Here is a 20,214-nt window from a genome sequence, read left to right on the forward strand (position 1 = left end):
TTTTTTTTCAACTTGCTTATATATAGCTATATTAACCTGCAGTATATAGCTATATTTTTTCTAGTAAATTAAAAAATAGTCTATTTGACGCTTGGATATTGAAAATGATAAATTTTTAACAAAACTTTCACCACTTAAATTTTTCATGTTTACCTTTTTGAAAGTTGAGTCTTTTATAAAAACTTACTTGCTGAGGTAAAGAAAAATCAACTGCCCCAGGACCAGGTTTTCCTTGTGGAATTCAAGAATGAAAAATAGAAACGATATTCTGCGAAAATAGAAATGTGAAAAAAAAATAGGTATTGTCGGTCCAACTTAGCCTTGGCCAGATTAAACTTACTATACCGCATGCAACTTTTCTTTGAACAAAGATGTTACACAAATTTTATATGATTTTCTTGATTTTTTTTCTAAAATTAATAATTATTTAATAAGCAGTTTTTCGATTGGTATATTTAGTTGTTGATAATATTAGGACTTTATGCGGTACAAGACGAAACGAGATTCAACGAGTCTCGGTATCGTCTCGCAAGTATCGCCGGGTCTCGTTTTTATACTGATATTTTTTCGTTCAAGTAAAATATAAAGAATGGAAACCAAATCATATTATATAAATATTTTATTAAAAATTCATATAAAATAAAAACAATTAATATTATATTATCTAATATTTTAAAATAATAAATAAATATAAAATAATGAAATAAATCAAATAAAAATTGAATTATTTTAATTCATATTTTATATCAATAAAATTGATAAATTAAATCACACAAAATTATAACATGAACAGTTTTTAGAATTTTTAAAATAATTTTTCCGAAAAAATATAAAAAGAAAAGACAAAAATGTTCAAAGTTAAAACTTCGAATTTCAAAAATCAATAAAATAGTCATACAAAAGTCTTCGGAAATTCCATCAACAAATAATAGATATTTCTTTCTTTCGCTTCATTGATATGTATTTTTCCCTTTCCAAGAACTAAAATACTGCTTTTAAAATATCAGATACAAAAAATATCAGTTTAGAAAAATATAATTGGCGTAACTTTAAAATTTTCATAGGTACATAAGGCTTGTAAATATCTTGCTGTGACTAAAGCGTCAGTGTCTCACTGTGCAGTGTCTTACTGTGCAGTATTTTACTGCATAACAGTTCTTTTTTTCAGTACGATTCGTTACGAAAAAAAAAAAAAAAAAAAAAATATGATCTAAAATTTTCAAAGTCTCGCGATACCGGTGAGACCTTCAGTCGATACTCTCGGTCTTGGTATCGGTATCGTTTAATCGACTGAAGACGGTCTCGGTCCCGCATGAAGCCCTAGATAATATGAGTCAAATAAAAATTAATAAACTTCCCATCTTAAAGTTTATCTACAAACAAATTCAAAATTGATTACAATCCGTATGATTTCAACTCAAACTATTATATATTTGTTGAATCAGTTTGTTCCAATGACTTGGATAATTTTTAATTGATAGTAATCAAAATTGAAAAAAAAAATATAGGCACGCAGAGCATATTAAAAAACATTATTTTTCTTCATTTTTTTTTTTTGTTTTTTGTAATTATTTTAGTTGTAAAAATTCCCAAAGTAACTATTTTACTCTCAACTTTACTTATTTTTTCATAATAACATCATAATATCTTTTGTATAAATGCATTTTAAAAAAATGTAATATCATGGGCAAAATAGTTTACTTTGAAAACTTTTGACATCTAAAATATTTTTAAAAAAAAATATATATATAATAGAAAAGTAATTTGTTTTCACGCGAATTTTATCTTTTTTATTTATAATATTTATTACTTATTCTATCTTACCATGTGAGGTTCAGCATCTGATTTTTTTTTATGTTTCCAAATGGATGGGTATGACCCTGATAGGGGTCTCTACGTTGACCCGTGAAGGAATTGCCAAGACTTACAACACTGCCAAGACTTACAACACGGCCAAGTCTTGTCCCAATAATGGCACTCAATGCTTGGCAGCCAATCATGTGCCATCCATGGGCCAAGGCTTGGCTGACTCATGGCTGGTTATTTGCTTACCAAGGCTTGTATTCCAATGCTTGGCCGACCATTGGTTGAAGAAGAGCTGGCCAGCTCTTATCAAGCCATTTATCGGCCGAGTCTTGGTAAATTATTGGGTGGCCAAGACTGGAAGCAAATGATTGAGCCAAGGCTCGGCTCGTTAAGGGCTGGCCAGCCATTGATCAACCATTCATCGGCCAAGTCTTGGTTAATTATTGGGCGGCCAAGACTGTGAATTTATAAAATACAATTAAGCCAAGAGTTGGCACATTAAAAATTGGTGAACCGATGAAAGAAATAAAATTTATATATCGGCTGAGTGTCGGTTGATTCTTGGATTGCCATGATTATAATCTAAATTTAACCCAGGTAGGAGTTCTCGGGCTTGAACAACTGTGCCAGGCTTGTGCGAGGGTCGTGTATCGAGCCTGGGGAGCACAGGCTTGACACAAGCTTGTGCCCATTGTTTTCTCCGGCCTTACACGAGCCTCGTTAACACAGGCTTGACACAAGACTGCCCCCGTTGTCTTTAACCGGCCTCACACAGGCCTCAATAATTCAAGCCGGTGTCAAGCCTGTTTTTTTTGTTTTCCCCGGCCTCACACGAGCCTTGTGTCAAGCCCGTTTTACCAAGCCTCACACGGGACTTGACTTGTGCATATATTCAATTAAAAAAAAAAAATTAATTAATTAGATCTATAAATTGTAAATAGACATTTTAAATAAAAATTATTAGGTTTTGACTATCGTGCCAGGCTTTTACAAGAATAGTGTATTGACTCTCGAATAAATTCATTCATATAAAAAATTTTGACTGACTCTTTCATGAATCCCCTGTGGTCGACTTGATAGAGCATTGGAGTTCCACGTGAGAGACCTAGGATCGATCCTCGGTTACGCCGTTTATTTTCGTTCATATAATCATCGTTAATTCAACTTGTATCGCGCAAAAAATAATAATGACAAATAAATAAATTAATAATAATTGTTTATTTATATTTTTTTATAATTTTTTTTGCAAGCCGGTGTCAAGCCTGGGAACACAAGACTGTGTCGAGCCTGGGAACACAAGCCTGTGTCAAGCCCGATACACTAGTCCGACACCAGCAAATACATCGTGAACATTCCAGACTTGACACAGGCTTGTGTCTCAGGCCCGACACAGGCCCGAGAGCCGGGTAATCAGGCTTGTCCCAGGCTTGTGCCCGTCGTCACTTCCTACCTGGGAAGTAGAACAAACTTCCTCATCTTTAATTGTTGCTGCTATGGTTAAGTGAGTGAGGCTCTGGAGTTTTAACCAAGAGATACCCTGTTCAAGCCCTGATGATGTCAAGTATTTATGGTGTAATTTTATCAGTCAAATAAATCATCAATTATATAAATAAAAAAATTAAATTGTTTAAGGAGGTTATGCAGAAATTACTCTTTTTTTAAAAAATATAATGAGAATGTTCTGAAATTTTTTACACGAGTAGATTTTTTCATTCTGAATACAACGGTATAATTATTGTCTTATGTTGATCGGTTAAATTTTTTGTAATTAATTATTGAAAATAATATTTAACATTGGTTCTTATGGAGATTTCAACCATTTTTTTCGGATAGAAAAAATGATGAAAAAGTCTTGGAAAAAATCACACATATACTAGAAACCGAGTTTTATTAATTGCGCGAAAAATTTTCATATGTTGATCGGTCAATTAATGAGAAATTAATTATAAACTTTACAAAAATTAGATGTGGCAACGTATGGCATGTTCAAACACACACACATACCCGCAATCCCATGTATTGTATACGGGGCGCAGGCGCTTTTCACATTATTTTTTTACAGTGTAGCCAGATTTCAGTTTTGTCTGTGACGTCAGAAGCGCCCCGCAACACCCGCAATGAATTTGTGCATAACCTCCTTAAGGGAGAACAGTTACGTATCATATCAACCAAAAGTTTTGTCCCTGACGAGGAGGAAGTCACTCCAAAATTTAGTGTACACCAGATTACAGATTACCGGTAATCATGTAATCTTTCTAATGATTACACAAGATTACTTTTTTTGTAATCACAAAGAATTCCAGTAATCTTTTATGATTACACTTAAAATCCAAAGATTTCAAATAGATTACACGAGATTATTGAAGATTACGCAAGATTACTCACGACCCCACAATATTGATATTTAAGAGAGTGGGAAGTCATTCCAAAATTTAGTGTACACGAGATTACAGATTACCTGTAATCATGCAATATTCCTAATGATTACACAAGATTCCTTTTTTTTTTTTGGGTAATTACAAAGATTCCCTGTAATCTTTTATGATTACACTTAAAATTCAAAGAAAAAAAAAAAATAATGAAAAACGAATAAAGAAACAAAAGTTAGTATATTATACATGTGCATGTATACACGCGCATGCGCGATCTGAAAACAGAGATGGGAAGATTACTGAGATTTTCTGTAATCATATCAAGATTACAAGAAATTTTCGCAGATTACAGATATACGACGTAAGATTACTGGTGATTACATAAAATTTTTAAAGATTATCGATGATTATAAAAGATTACAAGAGTACTTTAGATTACATCGATTACACAATTTTTCCGTAATCATTTCTGTAAGATTACAAGAGATTATTGAAGATTCTTCTCTTGATGTACACCGAATTACACAAGTGACTTCCCCCTCAGTCCCTGAGCTTTATTTTTTGCCTGTACCAAAACCAGTCACACACGTAAAAACTTTTGATTTTTTTTACCCACACAATTAAAAAAAATTCACACCTACACAACAAAAGCGACAGTGTTGCCGCAGGAGGTACAGTTGTACTTTTCGAGGTACGTTTTTGAAACGCCAGTACAAAAGTACGCCTTTTTTTTTGGAAGTACGTTTTCGTTTTTTCTTAAAAATTTCTTGAGCTAATCAAATTGTATAGTATGCGCACGCGCGCGCTCAATGTAACCGGAGGTAAAATGTATATAAACAGTGTATAAGAGTCTTAATTAATGTTTTTTGCTATTTTTGTTTATTTTTAGCACAAGAAATATAATGACTTATTCTTTCAAAAATAATACGATACTCAAGTATTACCATTGTTATTGTAGACTTTAAAAAAAATATTAAAAATTTTTCTAATAACGTTAAAAAAAAAAATGAATGATGTTTTTATTGTTTTTGCTTCAATAAAATTTCCTATAGACTAGCTCTTATCGGCCATTTTTTTAAAAAAGTACATTTTTTTGCCAGGAGGTACGTTTTTCTATTTTTTGAGGTACATTCACAAATTTGTCTGCGGCAACACTGAAAAGCGATTTGGCAACGTTTGGTCTAAGTAAACACGCGTTTTAGAGACGCAGTCGATAATATACCATCAAATTTATTACACGAATCCAATGCGTAGTTGCCATATTTTTGTTGACAAGAAAAAAAAGATGATAAAATAAGTGTTTTTTTTTTTTTTGATTGCTATTTTTTATAAACAATTAGATAGTGATTGACAAAACTAAAACTGTCAATCTGTTCTAATTAACTTCATTTACTTATATTCACAAAAAAACACTATACAAAATAATTCCGGTCTATACTTTTTTTTGGAATAACTACTGTTTTGGAGGGTCATTAATGACCCATTTTTTCATTACTCCATAAGAGCCCATGTTAAATTTTTTTTTTAAAAACATTATAACTCTTAAACTACTCTGTAAGCGACTTAGAAGTTTGTTTTAATAGTTTCATCATAATTTTAACTATCTAAAAACACAATAAAAAAAGAAGTTTATAATTTCCTTCAATGGGGGCTGTTCTCCCTTAAGGTTGATTCCGAATATCTGAATTATTGATAGACTTTCGATTTTTTTGGCTTATTTTCTAAATGAAATAATTATCTATATTGTGAATTTTTTTGAATTTTTTCTTGTTTGCTTTTTTCGAGATATTTACTGTCAAAGTTGACAACTTTAACACACAAGGTATACGCGTTACCTCATGTTTTTACGAATAACTTTTTTTTGTGTTGATTTAAAACTGTACATTTACTATCAAATTGTAGCCCTGGACAAGACAAAATTTTGATAATTATTTCAATTTTTTCTTTTAATAAATATTTAACTTTTAAACTATTAAATTTTGCTAGATGCGCGGCACACTGACATGAACACAAGCATGGTTTTGGCGTACGACATAAACTTTGTTTGGTAGTGTGTTGCCGCGCACACACATACTACTAAAGAACTTGGTTTTTTCATCAGTGGCGCCACAAAAATTTCAGGACACGGGAATAAAAAATAGCGTTATTAATATACGGGCCCTTCGTGGCATAAATATTGGTACGGCGATGGGACTTGGAATCAACCTTAAAGGATTACCTCGCTAATAATGAGAATGCTTTGAAATTTTTACAATAGATTCTTGACATACTGATACATTTCATGTAATTTTTTGGTAATTGTTTGGAAGTTCGTTATTTTTTTATTAATTTTCAAAGTTGACAACTTTTAACATGGACTCTTATGGAGAATACGATTTTTTTCGAAAAAAAATCCATTAAAATACCGATATCTTTAATCGAAATAATGACATCGTGAAAAAAAAACTATTGGGTTATAAAGTGAGACAAAACAAAACGTATGGAAAAAAAATTAAAGAGCTTAGTTTGGAGCTTAGTTTTTTTATAATTAATAATTAAAGTATGAAAAAATTCATCTAATCGAGCAGTATATATGACGTCTACTATATTCTAATGTACGCTTGGCAACACCGAATAGTGATCCACCATGTTGTGGCGCGTAGGTTTAAAAACGCCAGTAATAAATCCCACAACGATACACACATACTGCCACAGCAGCTATATCATACACTCAGTACAACCAACTGTTTTCGGTGTTTCACGATTTACACATTTTTCTATTGAATTGTTGTTGATCAATTATATTTCAGGTTAATGGTTATTATTAATAAACATTATCAAAAAAAATAAAAATTCATCTTTTGAGAATGGCTCTTGGACCAATGTATTAAACATAGGCTTTATCATCCCCGGCGAGGCCGAGCAAAGCAGGCAATTTTAATCCCCAAACCTGGTGCAAAGTACCAACCAAGACGCCTTAAGCCGGGCCTGGCAACATACTTGGCCCCAGCTAGCTATGTTGTTTTCTCCTTCACGGGGATCTACGCCTAGCGTATTGTACTGACGCGCATATTCACGAAATATCTATCAATGCCTGAAAATTATTTTTATTATTCCATTAATTGGTGAGAAAAAGTAATTGAAAAAAAATATTACTCGCATATGCATAGATTTATATTGTTTTTTGATGTGTTACTTTTTGCCCCGCTTTTTCCTATTTATATTTTAATATAGCATACATATATTTGTTTACAGGTATGGAAAATAAAGTAAAAAAACGTACCTATCGAACTTGGCTTCATCCAAGTTTCAAAGAAGAATCTGTTAGTCGTCGAACAGTAAGGCGATGGAAGAAAGCTGTGGCTGAAGCAGTCGAGCGAATTTCAGGTTCTGATTTATTTTAATTTTAAATAACATTTGTGCAATGTTCCTATATAAAAAAGAACAAGGTACTAATAGCTAACTTCATGTGACGCCGCTTTATTCGTGATTCTATTGGCTGACGCTGTCGACACATTTATTTTCATTCGCTCACATACACGTTATACGTTCGATACATTCAATAAATCGATATATTTAAAATAGTGGCTAAGTTAATTTAATATGCAATTCAATGGTTATATAAATACTATTGAGTAAACTGTAAACAAAATAATAGACAAATATCTTGCCTCATTGTCACAGAGGCAATAATGTCAAAAATATTTAATTTATTTATGAAATATTTTCAATAAAAGTGCCATTGGAGCATATTATTAAAACATTAACCAGATGTAACAATTAAATCAATGTCAAGTGTCATTGTTATTGTGTTGTTGTATTCGGTGTTAACATGTTGTTCCAACTATATTAATACACCAACAACAGCATATACAACATTAAAATGGTCAAAACTTAATTGAAAATATTATTAAATCAAACACATTGCCATCAGTTGATAAAAAATTAAGATAGGTTATAATTTGTCGAAAAACATGATAATGAGATAGTAATAAATATTTACAGATCCCATTTAATTAGCCTAAGTTTGATGGAATTAGAATAAGCTGTTATACTTATTCTATTGGAGTTTTTTTTGGAGAATATTAGAGTGAAGTAAATTTTCTTTGGGAGTAAATGGTTTAATTAATATTAATTAATTAAGATTTAGGGGTGCAGGCAGCCTGAACTTTTTTATTTTTCATTTTATTTAAGTTTTTTTTTTGCAATCGATGGATAATTTTTTGGAGAATCATCATATGCAAAAAAATCCCATTGATAGTTCTTCAATTTATTATTAAAAAATATTATAACTTTTAAATTATTGCTATGAGCTGATTAATCATTTTGGTCCATTGCGCATCTCTACCCACAAATCCCATACATTGACAAAATGACAGCATTATTTTTATGATTATTCCAAGTTACTCCGAAATGTTTATTTATGATAAAAAAGTTCTTGAACATAAATTTATTGTTTTCTCATTAAACCTTTAAAAACCAGGAGTATGATAGAGACATGGAGGTGAATATATACACCTCCATGGATAGAGATTAGAGTGCATGGGGGGAAAATTTGGAGTAGGGATGCGCAATGGACCAAAATGATTAATCAGCACATAGCAACAATTTAAAAGTTATAATATTTTTTAATAATAAATTAAAAAACTCCCGATGGGATTTTTTTGCATATTATGATTCTCCAAAGAATTATATATTGATTGCAAAAAAAAAACCTAAATAAGTTGAAAAATAAAAAAATTCAGGCTGCCTGCACCCCTAAATCTTAATTAATTAATAAAATTAACTTCATTCCAATATTCTCCAAAAAAACTCCAATAGAATGAGTGTAACAGATTCTTCTAATTTCATCAAACTTAGGCTAATTAGATGGGATCATATTTACACACATACATTGAGTAAAATCGAGCCAAAATAAATAATTTAGTAACGGCTGCATTCTCTTTGAAAATTGAAAATTTTCAAAACTCCGGTGGGAGGACGCGTTAACTCCGAAATTATAATTTTTATTTATTATTTAATAATGAATTGTAATATAATAATTTATTATATTACAATTATTCGTTATATTAAATTTATTTATAAAACTTTAACCTTAAACTTTCAAAAACAGGATAAATACAAAATAATAAATAAACCAAATTGATTCCTGGAATTGTTGAGTGCTACCATCTGCCATCTTAAAAAAAAAAAATCTAATGGTAAAAATGAGTGGGTATTATGCTCTACAGTCACAAGTGCGCAAGCGTACGGCAAAAAAAATGATGAAAAAAAAAAATAATGATTGTTTAAATCTTCATTAATTGTTTAAATAATTAACTAAAAAAATCTCATATTATAGTCAAAAAATTTGTTAGAAAATTTTCTACAAGCTGTCAAGCCAAATTAGCTCATTGAATGATTTCTTTGTGGTTCTTTTTATTTTATAAACTACTCACTCTGATATTTTTTATAAACAATCGCTAATTATAAAAAAACTAATTGTTGAAAAAATTTCGAGTATGGCTCTGGTTGTAGATTTTTTGACGAGGAATCCATTAAAACTAAAATAAAACCTCTTAATTAATTTTTAAAAAAGTTATGTCTGTTCCAAAAAAATGTCGTTTCAGTTTTTCTTGAATAAACAAATGAATTCGATTTTAAAAAATATAAACTTTTTTTAATTATCTTTATTTCATTGTTTACTGTTATCTGTGAAATTTTCGCATCCATGATTTTTTCTTAGTTTTCTTAATATTTCGCTTCGAAGATTTTTTTACATTTTGTTACATTTTTCTTTCGTCATTTGTAAACTCAATAATCACCCGAAAATTTTAATTTTATCAGAGGCTCTAGAGCTCATCGAGATCTTTAATTCGAGCCTAATACGAATAATCTAGCTTAATTATTATGTAAGCTATGAGCGGTATTCATAAAACATATAGTGAAAACAAAACTATGGTGGGACGCTTCGCGTCTATCCCACCTCCGTAATAATGGTCAAATTGCATTGAATAATTTGATAATCGCATTGAATAACACCATCAGCACTGATAATACAATTTTGAACAAAAAAAAGGTTGGCATTCACATAATAGTTTTTTTTTTAAAACGATTAATAGAAAGTCAAGGGTTGAATGCCCGAAGGGCGCGATCTACACGTCATTTTCTGATTTTCCTTTAACATCACATGTTAATCAACATGACAATAAGTAAAATTATCTATTGAAATAGAACTTTATAGACATTAATGATTTAAGTGAAAGATAAAAAACTGTCACTCATTAAGAATTAAAATTAATGAAATTGATAGAAAATATTTGCACTGAATACCCGAATATCCATTATATTTCTTTTTGTTTATTTATTTTTATATATATGTACAGATAAATAAAAAAGGCCATTGATACAATAACGGACTTAAAGTATATAATTACATATCTAATTATTATATTAAAAAACATACGACAAAAAGTAACTATGTATTCCCAAACATAAGACATCGACATTCAGGTTAAATAAAAGCGACCGCGCAAGCGGGCGCCCAGTCTCGTCTGATATAAATAGTGCATGAATATATGCATCATATGTATAAGGTGAAACGAAGAAAAAAATTATTTATTTTTGTGACACAAACATAAATTGAAGGTTTAGATTGAATAGATGGCTCCACGCTTGGAGCCCACGAAAACGATATTTTTTAAAGTTATCACGAGATTAGTACTTTCATTTAATAAATTTCATTTTCATTTTTTATCAAGTTGAATAATTATTGTAACAAAAAAATGACTTGAAAAAAAATGTATAGAATTCTAATTCTATAAATGACTGTATTTTTTTTCTTTTTTTTAGTATTTTCAATTTCACGGAGAGAAATCCGCAGCAAATATTACTGTAGTGGTATCGTAAAAATCATAGCTGACGTCATTAAAGCGACTAATTCCCACTTATTATAATGATTATTATTATATTTCATCTAAATTTTTTACTGTAGTCTACCGGAATTTTTGGAAGTCTCGAGTTAATGGTATACTTTATGCCAGAAATTACTGTAGTGTACAGCAGGTTTTCCCGCCAGATGACACGAATATTTATTGGAAATCAAGTGTGTTCCTAACCTCTTCTAAAAAAGTATATTGTTTTTATTTTATTCATGAATTTAAATTAAAATACGGTGAAACACATGAAAATTATAAAATGGTTTATTTTTTTTAAATTAATAAACAGATTACATTTTTATTCTGATGTTTAAATAATAAGGTTTTATTTAATTTTTTGTGACGTTTTTTTGTTTTGTTTCGATTAAAATTACTGTAGTGTAGTAGGAAATTCTAGTCGATCCTGGTGGCCTCCCCACGCAACTTCTCAATTTCCAGTAGACTACAGTAAAATTTGTTTGATACTCTACAGCATTATTTGCTGCGGATTTCTCTCCGTGTTCAAACCTCCTCGCAACGTCGCGTTTTCGTGATCTTCGAGAGGGCAGCCGGGTATTGCAGCCAGACCCTTAATTATGTCAGTTACTTATTTTGTTGTATCCTAATTATTTTTGATGTGTAAACATCTTTAGGCGCGGGTGACAGATAGAGTGAAATGAAAAAACCAAAAGAAAGAGCGTCATATCCTTTGACGGATGTTAGCCTGACTCCATTACTATATAATGAGCGCAATCCCAAGTGAAAAAAATATATTTATTAGAAATATAAAATAAATTTAATTTATATTTAAAATATATGTGAATTAAATTTGATTAATGTTTTAAAAAATATAAATTAAATTTAATTTACATGTAATTTATATTTAATTCATATGTAATCTATATCTATACAAAAAGTAAATTTATTTCATATTTTTGGAAAATATAAATTAAATTTGAAGTACATCCAAATTTTTTTTTTGCAATGTCGAAAAAAAAAAAATTTTAAGTAAATTTATTTTATGTTTTGAAAAAATATAAAATACATTTACTTTTCGTATAGATATAGATTACATATGAATTAAATGTAAATTACATGTAAATTAAATTTAATTTATATTTTTTAAAACATTAATTAAATTTAATTCACATATATTTTAAAAAAATATATTTTATATTTCTATATATTTTCACTGAAGATTATGTATACATAATACTATATATAGTATAATAGGTTATCCAGCGGTCGGTAACTGATACCATGAGGTAATTTTAAATGCTAATGAATTAGGAGATCTCATTTATAAGTGAAAAAAATATATATTCAATGAAAATACAAAATAAATTTATTTTATATTTGGAAAAAATCTTAAGTAAATTCAAAATATATACCTATTTGAACAGACATAATCAAAATTGTTTCAAAATTTACTTTTCGCTTTTTTTTTTGTAAATTTTTTTAAATAATGAATTAAACATAACACTTTATTTTTTTTTTACAATTAAACTATGAAACACATACTTTTTACCTTAAAAAAATCTAAAAATGACATTGTATACATATTCTAAAAGGTATAACTGAAATTTATTTACAATTTACTTTTTTTTGTAAATAGACAATGAAAATTTTTTTTTTTTTTTCATAAACATAAGTCAGTTAAACGTTTCAGCTGCATATATTACTTTTTAATTACCCAGGTAGAAATTAGACTCGAGGATCGAGGCTTTACGCTCGGATCGACGTCGAAAGCGAGCTCTATTCGATGTCGGAATGTTACGCTATTCGACGTCAAAACGAGACTAAAACGAGGCTCAAAAAAAAAAAAGTTGAAAAAAAACTCAAAAATGTTATTATTTAATTGTTTTATAGAGTTTTATTGTAAATGATAAAAAAACGAATAATTATTATTTATGAAACAACATAATTAATTAATTTTAAGGTATTTTTCTATTCAGTCTCGGTATAACCCGTTTTTAGCCTCAATTCGACGTCGAAACGAGACTAAAACGAGGCTAAAAAAAAAAAGTTGGTAAAAAACTTAAAAATGTTATTATTTAATTGTTTTATATAGTTTTATTGTAAATTATAGATAAACGAATAATTATTATTTATAAAACAACATAATCAAAAAATTTTGAAGGTATTTTTCTATTCAGTCTCGGCATAACCGGTTTTCAGCCTCGATTCGACGTCGAAACGAGACTAAAACGAGACTAAAAAAAAAAAGTTGGAAAAAAACTTAAAAATGTTATTATTAAATTGTTTTATATAGTTTAATTGTAAATTATAGAAAGCTGTAACTAAGGAAAAGATGTAGCTAAGAAATTAATGTAGCAAGAAAAATTATGCGGTAAGCAACATTTATTTTTTAACTACACAAGAAAAAGCAGTAGCTAAGAAAAAAATTTAGCTAAAGAATTAATTTTGCCAAAGAATTATGTTTAAAGGAAATAATGTTGCTTAAAATATAATTCTTTAGCAACCTTAATTCCTTAGCTACATTTTTTCTTCAGCTACTGCTTTTCCGTGGACATTTTTTTTTTTTTTATAAATAAAATACATGTAAATTTATTTTTTTTAAATACAAATGTCCAAGGAAAAGCAGTAGCTAAGGAATTAAGGTTGCCAAAGAATTATGTTTTAAGGAAATAATGTTGCTTAAAATGTAATTTTTTGGCAACCTCAATTCCTTAGCTTCATCTTTTCCTTAGCTACTGCTTTTCCTTGGACATTATTTTTTCTCACATAAATATATTACATGAAATTTACTTGAAAAAATAAAGTTGTCTAAAAAAAAAGCAGTAGCTAGAAAAAAGATGTAGCTAAAAAATAAATGTCGCTTACCGCATAATTTTTCTGGCTCTATTAATTTCTTAGCTACATCTCTTCCTTAACTACTGTTTTCCCTTGGACATTTTCATTTCTTTTATAAATAAAATACACGAAAATTCATTTTTTAAAAATACAAATGTCCAAGGAAAAGCAGTAGCTAAGGAATTGAGGTTGCGAAAGAATTATGTTTTAAGGAAATAATGTTGCTTAAAATATAATTCTTTAGCAACCTCAATTCCTTAGCTACATTTTTTCCTTAGCTACTGCTTTTCCTTGGACCTTTTTTTTATAAAAAATAAATTTACATGTATTTTATTTATAAAAAAAATAAAAATGTCTAAGGAAAAGCAGTAGCTAAGGAAAAAATGTAGCTAAGGAATTGAGGTTGCCAAAGAATTATATTTTAAGCAACATTATTTCCTTAAAACGTAATTCTTTGGCAACCTCAATTCCTCAGCTACATCAATTCCTTAGCTACATCTTTAAATTTTTTTTTGTTAGTATGCATCACGGATTTTACTGATTTTTTAACGAGGAGCCATGATAACTGGGCAGTATTGAAATAGCGGGAAAATTTAAACTTGCACACAAGAAACTCAATTACACAATAATAGAGCATCATAAATGCAAGTGTTAATAAAAATATTATTAAAAATGTTTTTATTAACGATATAAAATTAAGATTGATAATGAATATTGATATTAATTGGATATAAATAGAAAACTTAATATCAGTGCAAATCAGTGATGCATACTAACAAAAAAAAATTTTTGTGTGCAATATTGAAATGAATAAATATCATAAGATAATTTTTTTTATTAATATATAATTGGATTTTATTGAAATATATTGCATAAAATTGATAAATAATGAAAAAAATAAATGGTTTAGGCAAAAAAAATAATCACGAAAAGTTCAAACTTTTGGTTTTTTGGGGTTGGTATGACAAAATCTACAATGTAAAAAGCATAGGATTTTATTTAGGACACGCCCCCAAAATCTAGCTATGAAAGTGCCTTAATAATTGTATTCTATACAAAATATATATCAGTAGGAAAAGCAGTAGCTAAGGAAAAAATGAAGCTAAAGTATTGATATTGCTTATACCATTTATTTTCTTTGGCTGCATTATTTCCTCAGCTTCATCTTTCTTTTAGCTACTGCTTTTCTTTCGTATTTTAACAAATGAAATGATTTGAATAATTCAAAATACCAAGTTGCCAAAGAAATTAAATGACAAGCGTTATCAATTCCAATTATTATTATTATTATTTTGAATTACAGCAACACGCCGGAGATGTTTACACATATTCCGCGAGTCTAGATGGCTCACAAATTTTTTTTTTATTTTTCCGACGTCCTGAATGCTAATTAGCACTGAAATTTCAAAAGCTATGGCGAGGTGTTCTCTGTGTCAGATGTTCATATAGAGTATTCAAAGTGAAATGTTAGAGCATTTTCCCTCGACCCTTTGGGTTTTTTTAAAGTATATTCTTTTCAAAGTAACTCGACGAAAAATGCAGCTGGAATTTTTTTCGAAATTCCCCCTCTCCCTCCTTAGTGCTGATATCACCTTTTCCCGGCAGGATCGACCTATATACCTAAATTAAAAAATTAAAAAAAGTAAAAGATGTTCTCGTAATTTTTTCGATTTTTCATTTTTACCCCTAAAATTCAATGTTTTGTGGCTAGAATAAAGTTATTTTTTGAGTTTAAAGAGTTAAAAACAAAAAACCGAAAAAATTATAATTTTTTATATAATATTTGTATACAAAGACATCTTTTATTTTTACTTTTTTTTCGTAAATTCAGAAAAATATAAAAACTTTGAAATTTTTGAAACTTTTTAAAATTTCAAAATTTTCTAAATTAAAAAAAAAAATATACGGAATCGTAGTCCCACTTTTATTTTACGGAAAATACGGAAAATAAATGATCAGAAGAAAAATTTTTTATTTAAAAAGGTATGTTTTGAGATAGGTCGAATCCTGCCGAAAAAGAGTGGTATGAGCACTAAGGAGAAGGGAAAATTTGGAAAAAAATTCCAGCTGTACTTTTCGTCAAGTTGCCTTGAAAAAAAATCACATCAAAAAAAATCCGAGGAGTCAGGGGAAAATGCTCCAACATTTCACTTGGAATGCCCTATATACATTTTTATATGTACACTAGGGTATTTTTTTTTTTTTTCGATATTTTTTTTTCTCTTCACCCATCTTCATACAAGTTTATACAGCTCTAAATCATGCCCAGAAAAAATTTTAACTCAATTGAAAAGGAATTTAGAGGTGGTTCAGGGGTCATTTGTTTTTTCCATTTGATTAACATGGGGTTAATACACTTCATTCACTATTTTGATCATGGAGGCTTTAATTTTCGACCGTTAAAGTTTGCGTTGGTCTCATTTTATAGAGTATAAGCATATAAGCATATAGTTTTGATCATTTACAATTAAAAAATAGTGAAATAATGCTTCAAAAGGTAGTATTTCCAATTTTCTGAAAACACAAAATGTAAATGATCAAAACTATAAGCTATATATCTCTATAAGAGACCAACAGCTGATCGAAAAATTAACATGATCAAAATAGTAATGAAGATATTATCAAATGGAAAAAACAAATGACCCCTGAACCACCTCTAAATATTTTTCAATTGAGTTCAAATTTTTTCTGGGCATGATTTAGAGCTGTATAAACTTGTATGAAGATGGGTGAAGAGAAAAAAAAATATCCAAAAAAAAAAAAAAATACCCTAATGTACACAGTGAAAACTAGTTTCTAAAATTAATAAACTCAGTTTTTCAAATTAAGTCTACAAAAATTTCTTTTGTTAATTTAAAGAATATTTATTTGTTAACTGAGATTTACAAATAGCCATTGGTGAAGGTAACGAATATCTATATTTATTATAACAAAAAACAATTTGTTAAAATGTTTTACAATTTTTTCTGGTTTAATCAACAAATCATCAAATTCTACAAATAAATTGCAAACTTTTTTTACTGTGTATATGTTGTACAATACACATATAATGCTTTCATTCTATTTTATATATTGAAATTATTTATATAAATATAATATATATCTAAATTATATTAATAATAGTATTTATTTGTTCAAACACATCAGAATATTGATAAGAAAAAAAAAATAAAACACGCAGGAAAAGTCCTCCCTGATGTGCATATGTTCAGAGCACATTTATATATATAACAGTGTCTATGTATAGACATTACTCTTCGCATTCTCGCACTTTTCTGCCATGTAGAAAAAAATTACTAATAAAAATGTGGCCCCAGCAGCAATCGACCACACGTTCAGTGGCCTCAACCATTCCGCTAAGTGTTCAAAGCCTGGAAATTCATCCAAAGAAAAATCAAAAACTGAAAACAATAAACATAATTCGAGAAAAAGAGGATCTTCTAAGCACAGTGACGATGAATATGATATTAGTCATAAACGTAGGAACGTTCAAGTCCGAAATCCATCTCACTCCAATTCATCACCGCCAGGCACTGAGGTAAAGATTAAGAAAAGAAACATTTTTTAGTGTCATTATTTATTGTTTAAGATCTTTTGCTTTTAATGTAATGTTTTATGAATCATTAATTATGTATAATTATTAATGTACGCTATTTGATTATCAGATGATAGATATTACCAGTGAAAACAGTAAATATATACTTCGTAGTTATGAGGTATTCAATAGTAGTCACTGGAAATTGTAAGCAATCTGGTGTAGATCGAGAAAAGAATGATTTCAACAAAATCGTGTCATCATTGCAATATTTAGTACTTTTGTATTCTTCTGTAATCAACAATAATCTTGAAAAATCTCATGCATCACTGAGAAAAAAAATTGCTACAGTTTAGCAAATTTTTTCTTGGAACTTTTTTGTCTTAAGTTGAAAAAAAAAATAATTAATTTGAGAAAAAATGTCTTGTTTTGGGAAAATATTTTTTTTCAATTTGAGACAAATTATTTTTTTTTTAAAAAAATATAGGATTAATTTAAGAAAACTTGTGATAAACTTAAGGATATTTTGTCTTTTGATTTGAGGAAAAATTTGCAAAAAAAAAATGACATATACCTCAATTTGAAAGACAAGTCATTCGATTTAAGGCAACAAGAGTTCAAGTTGAGAGAAAATTTGCTAAAATGAAATGACATAACCCTCAATTCAAAACAATATTGATTTTTTTTATGTAAAATATTTATTAATTAAAATAACTTGAGAATTAAATTAAAGCAACAAACGATCAATTTGAGAAAAAATTTGCTAAAATGAAATGACATAACCCTCAATTTGAAAGAAGAGTCATTCAATTTAAAGCAACGAGCGATCAAGTTGAGAGAAAATTTGCTAAAATAAAATAATATATGCCTCAATTCAAAACAGTATTGATTTTTTTTATGTAAAATATTTGTTAATTAAAATCACTTGACAATTAAATCAAAGCAACAAACAATCAATTTGAGAAAAAATTTGCTAAAATAAAATGACATATACCTTAATTTGAAAGACGAGTCATTCAATTTGAAGCAGCGAGCGATCAAGCTGAGAGAACATTTGCTAAAATAAAATCAAAATTTGCTCTATTTATATCATTATTCACTCAACTTAAATATGTTTTTTTCTCAACTTGAATGATTTTTGTCTCAACTTAAATTAATAAATGATCAAAAGTTGAAAAAATACATTTTTTAATTAAAAAAAAAAAAAAAATTATTATTTCTCGCTCACTGAGAACTTCACTCCGTTTTTTTTTTGTATCATAGTTTTTTTTTTTTTGTAAATAATAAAAAAAAGTTAAGTGGTGATGTAAATTAATTTATTATAAAATACAGACTCTAATTGAAATAAGTTGAATCTATATATCTATGTAGTAAAGAAAAAAAATATATGATTGACTTTGTTAACTTATTCAAATTAGAGTCTGTATTTTATAATAAATTAATTTACATCACCACTATTTAGTATTTTCTGAAAAAACAACATAAACTTTATTCAAATAAATGTATTATAAGACGTCAAGTTTATTATATATTCAATAAATAATATATGTGAAAGAAGGTCATTGTTAATGAGGATGAAAATTTTCTGTCTTTTAAGTTAACGTGCGATGGCTTAGGGGATAACACACTGGTGTTTGGAATATAGGTTTAGATAGGTTTTTAGGGAGATAGGTTCGAATCGCGCTCGGGACCAAAAATTAATTTACAAAAAACTATGATACAAAAAACGGAGTGAAGTTCTCAGTGAGCGAGAAATAATAATTTTTTTTAATTAAAATGTATTTTCAACTTTTCATTTATTAATTTAAGTTGAGACAAAATCATTCAAGTTGAAAAAACATATTTAAGTTGAGTGAATAATGATATAAATAGAGCAAATTTTGATTTTATTTTAGCAAATGTTCTCTCAGCTTGCTCGCTGCTTCGAATGACTCGTCTTTCAAATTAAGGTATATGTCATTTTATTTTAGCAAATTTTTCTCAAATTGATTGTTTGTTGCTTTGATTTAATTGTCAAGTGATTTTAATTAACAAATATTTCACATAAAAGAATCAATACTGTTTCGAATTGAGGCATATATTATTTTATTTTAGCAAATTTTCTCTCAACTTGATCACTCGTTGCTTTAAATTGAATGACTCTTCTTTCAATTTGAGGGTTATGTCATTTCATTTTAGCAAATCCAAACAAATTGATCGTTTGTTGCTTTAATTTAATTCTCAAGTTATTTTAATTAATAAATATTTTACATAAAAAAAATCAATATTGTTTTGAATTGAGGGTTATGTCATTTCATTTTAGCAAATTTTCTCTCAACTTGAATTCTTGTTGCCTTAAATCGAATGACTTGTCTTTCAAATTGAGGTATATGTCATTTTTTTTTTGCAAATTTTTCCTCAAATCAAAAGACAAAATATCCTTAAGTTTATCACAAGTTTTCTTAAATTAATCCTATATTTTTTTAAAAAAAAAATAATTTGTCTCAAATTGAAAAAAAATATTTTCCCAAAACAAGACATTTTTTCTCAAATTAATTATTTTTTTTTTCAACTTAAGACAAAAAAGTTCCAAGAAAAAATTTGCTAATATGAAGAAACTTTTTTTTCAATAACAGCAATTTTTTTTCTCAGTGTAATCATTAATAATTTTCCGTCGTATATTTGTAATCTACGATGATTTTTCGTAATCTTGATATGATTACAGGAACGTACAATATTTTTCTCAACTCAATTTATTGCGCATGTTCAGTGAATTAGTTTTTTTTCTACATTTTTTTCCAATTTGTATCCTATTTCCCGTGTAGGAGAACAC

General features: G+C 28.4%; 1 protein-coding gene across 1 annotated transcript in view; it reads left to right on the forward strand.

Moving 5' to 3' along the window:
• Positions 1–20,214, forward strand: part of LOC122849525 (serine/arginine-rich splicing factor 4-like) — a 29,594-nt gene that overhangs the window by 2,882 nt on the left and 6,498 nt on the right. Inside the window, exons 2-3 of the mRNA XM_044148244.1 lie at positions 7,413–7,544; positions 17,188–17,405. Of these exons, the coding sequence (XP_044004179.1) occupies positions 7,415–7,544; positions 17,188–17,405 (348 nt within the window). The 5' untranslated portion in view covers positions 7,413–7,414. The remainder of the gene's footprint in view (positions 1–7,412; positions 7,545–17,187; positions 17,406–20,214) is intronic.

The sequence above is a fragment of the Aphidius gifuensis genome, linkage group LG2, assembly GCF_014905175.1.
Source record: "Aphidius gifuensis isolate YNYX2018 linkage group LG2, ASM1490517v1, whole genome shotgun sequence".
Lineage (NCBI taxonomy): Eukaryota > Metazoa > Arthropoda > Insecta > Hymenoptera > Braconidae > Aphidius > Aphidius gifuensis.